The sequence below is a fragment of the Urocitellus parryii genome, chromosome 5 (assembly GCF_045843805.1).
Source record: "Urocitellus parryii isolate mUroPar1 chromosome 5, mUroPar1.hap1, whole genome shotgun sequence".
NCBI lineage: Eukaryota > Metazoa > Chordata > Mammalia > Rodentia > Sciuridae > Urocitellus > Urocitellus parryii.
The window spans coordinates 67511982-67517258 of NC_135535.1; the positions used below are offsets into that span (position 1 = coordinate 67511982).

The following is a 5277-nucleotide window of genomic DNA, read 5'->3' on the forward strand; positions in this document are numbered from 1 at the left end:
GCTATCAATACCTCCCTTGTCCTCTCCAGCATGGTATTCATTTCTGTTACCTAAGATATTTGGTCACTTCGCTTTCTCCTTTTGAGAACATTAAACACTTGTTCTGGGGGTGAAGGAAAGAGTCCTCAGCACCTCTGATTTCTTCAGCATTACATTCAAGTCAGTAAGTCTTTCCAGCCTTCCAAAGTAGCTATGTTTAGCTTCTATTTTACAGATGGGACAACTGAGACAATGTCTCTTTCCTGTATCTTGCTGTATTCCCTGTTTATGTGCTGAATGTCCTCATTACGGCAAAAACCTGGAAGTTTGGGAGGCTAATAAGAGAGAGCTGGCTATTAGCAGTGGGGGAAGGTGAGGACATCAGTGATAAACATAAGAAAACTTGTGATTCAAAGAGAACTTGGAACATACAGGCTTCAGAAACTAAAACTAATCATATCTTTAAATATGGGTACACCCTATAATTGCATACTCAGATATAAGTTTAGAATTGGATAAGAGACATTGCTTTGAGGCAGACGTCTCCAGTTGACAATTTTTTTTTTTCTCCATTGCCTTTGCTCTACTGGGTTTAATGCAAACTCTAAGTGTCTGAAATCTCTTGCTGGTTCCTCCTGATCAGGTCGTTCTCGGCAAATAGGAAAGCCCTACCCTATTCTCTTCCAGAGTCATTCATTCACTCATTCTTTCATCAATGCATTAATTTGTGTTTTTAAATAAAATAGTTGGAGCAAGGCTTTAAGTCAGTCACAATGCTAAGTAACTTCCTAAGCCTCATTCTAAAAAAAAAAATTCCTTTGGGGCAGGTTCTTTTTGGAAAAGATCCACTCCACTGACTCTACTTATTGTACAATAACTGTATACATAGTGGGAGTATTCTGATAGCTGTTTCATTCTAAATTTGGACTCAGACCCTGAATAAGTGAAGAAACAAGAACACTAGATTAAAAAAATAAGTGAAGATTTTGTTTCTGTGATCCTTCATGTAACTTTACAACACAGTCTGACTTCATAGTTCTGAGTTTGTCCTTGGTGGAAATATCCTTTGTAAGATTTTCACTCTTTGGCCTTTATTTTTAAGGGAGAAAATTTCCACAGTTTAAGGAGTTTCTACTGCGAGTGAGTGAGACTTCATTTGGAAAAGAATTTCCCTTTTCTCTCCTACAAAATTATAATGGGTAGTGTGATCTTCTGTCTGCATTTCTTGTTTTTTTCCAGCATCATCTGCCAATGATGTGATAATCTCAGAAAGAATCCAGTTCGCTGTAGCTAGATCTACACTGGTGAGTTAAAAAAAAAAGTAATAATATGAAAAATGCATACCCCCAATATGACTGGAAGATTTTTAAAACAATCTATCCAATTTAGCTTTTTATTTTCCTCTTTTAGAAATTAAGGAAGGGGGGGGGGACTGTGTGTCCAGCAGGGATTTCAAACTCTGTCTAAACACCATGTTCTCTTACTGACATTCAAACTTGCTAGTCTGGATAAAATTTATTAGTTAGGATTTGAGAATTTTCTGGATCATTAAATTTGAAAAAGTTTTTCTTTAATTATGTGCTAATTATTGCTAAACTGGGTGAGAACTAAGGTAATGTGAAATTGATTCCTAAGAGTAGTATAATGCTGGATGTTGTTTGGGTAATCAGTGGAAGAGAAACCATAGAACCTTTGAGAATTCGAATGTGCCAGTCTTGCAGTAGGAACACAACAGTTAAGAGTCAAAGAGGAAGGGTTACAGTGGTATTGTTGGTAGTGTTGAAGGTTTACCCTGAGTCTATGGTTGTAACTAGGTTGTCTGTTCAGAGTAGGAAAAAAAGAGCAGCATTTAGAGAATTAGTAGGAAGTCTGTGTTCCAAAGGGCACAAGAGTAGAGACAACTGTGGAAGCCGAACAGGTCACATGTATTACATTTGTCCTGGGCCTGGAGTCTATGACAGTGTGTGTTCCATATGGAAAAATTTCTCCTATCAGTTATGTCACAGCTGGGGCAGATCTGGGCTGTCCCTGTCATTATTTTTCTTTCTGTTTACTTGGCCCATCTCCAACCACTACCCCTTTTCACTTTCTGCTACTGAATCCACTTAAGTATTTATTGAAAAAAAAATACTGTATGGGAACTGCTTACTTCCCAACAGCAAACCTGCTTATCCTATGTATGTTTGATGGATGCAGCAAACTCATACCCACCTAAGGCCATGCTTTGCTTCTGCTCTGAAATCCCACTGTTCCCATTCTCCCAGAGACATCATTTCTGCAAATTTCTCATATTCCTTATGCAGTTCCACACTCTTTACTAGATTATTCTCAATAGATTACAAATATTCTCTCATAGCTTTAATAATAAAATGATAACGAACTGTAAAGCATTTAAGAAGGAAAAATAAAAGCAGAGAATTGATCTAGGGTTGGGATCTTGCTGAAAAGATTATTAAAGGGTTTAGGAAATCTAGGGGCTTAGGGAAGTTTACCATTTCTAAACATGAACTTTTGAGTAGGCATGACACTTTGTGAAAAACAGGATTAAGCTGGGTTTGATGCTGGGGAGGCTGAGGTAGGAGGATTGCGAGTTTGAGGTCAGCTTCTGCAATTTAGTGAGACCTTGCCTCAAAACAAACAGCTACAACAATAATAATAAAAAAGAGGACTAAAACATCTAGATGTTTGTTAGACATAAGAAGAAGTTTTACCCAATTTATTTCTAATCTTCCAAAGAAAATACTGCAGGCCATGGGAAACCACAGTGTTGTTCCAGAGTTCATCCTCCTCGGGCTGTCTGGGGACACCCAGATCCAGGTCCTTCTCTTTGTGCTTTTCCTGGTCATTTATCTGCTGACCATGGTGGGGAACCTGGTGATGCTGCTGGTAGTCAGGATTGATTCCCACCTCTGCACACCCATGTACTTCTTCCTGGGACAGTTGTCCTTCCTGGATCTGTGTCACTCCTCTGTCACTGTGCCTAAGCTGTTGGAGAACCTCTTGTCTGAGAAGAAAACCATCTCTGTGGAGGGCTGCCTGGCTCAGGTGTTCTTTGTCTTTGCCACTGGGGGCACTGAGTCCTGCCTGCTCGCTGTGATGGCTTACGACCGCTACGTTGCCATCAGCTCTCCTCTGCTCTATGGCCAGGTGATGAACAGGCAGCTGTGTGTGGGGCTGGTGTGGGGCTCCTGGGGCGTGGCTTTCTTGGATGCTTTCATTAATATCCTTGTAGCTCTGGATTTAGACTTCTGTGAGGCTCAAAATATCCACCACTTCATCTGTGAGCTGCCCTCTCTCTATCCTTTGTCTTGCTCTGATGTGTCTGCAAGTTACACCACCCTGCTCTGCTCCAGCCTCCTGCATTTCATTGGGAATTTTCTCCTGATATGTTTTTCCTATATTCGCATTTTGCTCACCATCCTGGGCATCAGCTCCACCTCAGGCAGAAGCAAGGCTTTCTCCACCTGCTCCTCCCACCTCACCGCAGTGACTTTCTTTTATGGCTCAGGATTACTCCGCTATCTTATGCCAAATTCTGGATCCACTCAAGAGTTGATCTTCTCCTTGCAGTATACCGTGATCACTCCCATGCTGAATCCTCTCATCTACAGTCTGAAGAACCAGGAGGTGAAGGCTGCTGTGAAAAGAATGTTGAGAAAGTGTTTCTAGTGTTTCAAATGGTAGATTACAAAATCATAACGATGATTAGAACTGCAGTACGTAGCACCTGAATATGGTGGATCTATACTGTGCCTTATGCCTCTTCTTAAAAATACTGAAGAAAAGGTGGAGAGTTATTTGGGGGAGATGATACCAGTGTAGTCCCATTCAGAGGAAGATGGAAGGTTAAGATAAACCTCTTGGTTAACAATTTTTTTTTCATATGGAAATATTGTATGTCATTATTACACAGTATATTAGATGTGGTTATTGCCCACTCAGACTACCTTTATCATTCTTCTAGAAACTAAACTCTACTTGTTCAAAGTGGCTCCAGAGAGACTGTGCATCATGGTGTCCCAAAGTTCCTTCCCGGCCCCAACCCCGGTCATTTTTGCACTCAGCCTTCATGGCACAGTATCTGGTTCAAGAGCCGACACAACATCAATGTCAGATCATCCACCCTCTTAGGAATCTTAATCTTGAGGCAAGATTCTTAGAGGTGGAGGTCAGCACTTTGTTTGTAGCACCCTTAACAGCCTATGTGAGTGCCCCTGCTGATGTGATCACTAGAGTTATCCTAGAGTCTGTTTTTCCAAGGCCAGATATATAAGCATGAATCATACTGAGTACATTATTAGCATTTGCATCATGTCCTGCACTGTGCTAAGCAATTTACATACATTATCCCATTTAAGTATCACAACAAATGTATTATGTAAACACTTCAGTTATCCCTATTTCAGAAAAGAGAAGTAAGTGATGACTTGGAGAAGTAAGTGATGAGGTTGGAATTTGGAATCAAATGGACTTACACCAAAACCACTGTTTTCTTTATCAGCTTGATAACTGACCCTCTTTGTGATACTGAAATCTACCCTGGACTCCATTTTTTAATGTTTATTGCTGATGTCCTTTATTTTATTTTACTTAATAAGTAAGTCAGAATTAGATTCTGTAATTTGCAAGAAAAGAATCTAAGAATTATATGTTGGTACTTCAATGGAATTGAAGTATAGACATCCAAGGACAATTGGGATATTTGAAATTGTGTATTGGACCAATATATGCTTCAAACTACTTACCCAATGGTCAACCATCTCTAGCTGTGAAGGGACCCATGACAAGGGATGATTCCCCAGCTCATATGGGTTGCTATACAAGTAGTTTTGCCACTCAGCCCCTGTGATGCTGTAGAAATGGCTGAGCAAGTGCTGGATGAGATCTGTGGAGAATATAAAGAACTAGAAGAATTTCAGCAAAGATGCCTTAGATTGTGTAACATATTGAAGAATTGGTGAGATTTGGTACAGTATGGACTGAAATTATCATGGTGAAAAATTAATCATCATTTCTTTATGAAGTCATCTTTTATTTTTAACTTCTTTCCAAGCAGTCAATGGTCACCCTCCCTTTTACTTTGTACTCTTTAGCAGCAGAGAGTATAAACTCAAAGAAAACAGGACATTTTTATGGTATCCTTGCTACTTTTTTAAGAATATGAAAATGGTTTCTAACATCCTTGTTGATCAATAAGTGCATTTTGTTGTGCAAGTTATGGGCTAAGAAACTGAGAATATATTTAAAATGAATTCTCATCATAAGGTCACCACTGTTAAAGCATAATTATACAAATAG

General features: G+C 39.5%; 1 protein-coding gene across 1 annotated transcript; it reads left to right on the forward strand.

The window, feature by feature from the left end:
* The first annotated feature begins 2730 nt into the window (after nt 1-2730).
* Nucleotides 2731-3648, forward strand: LOC113191057 (olfactory receptor 8S1-like). The gene has a single exon (XM_026400687.1). It carries the CDS (start codon nt 2731-2733, stop codon nt 3646-3648), a length of 918 nt encoding a protein of 305 aa, XP_026256472.1.
* The last annotated feature ends 1629 nt before the right edge of the window (nt 3649-5277 follow it).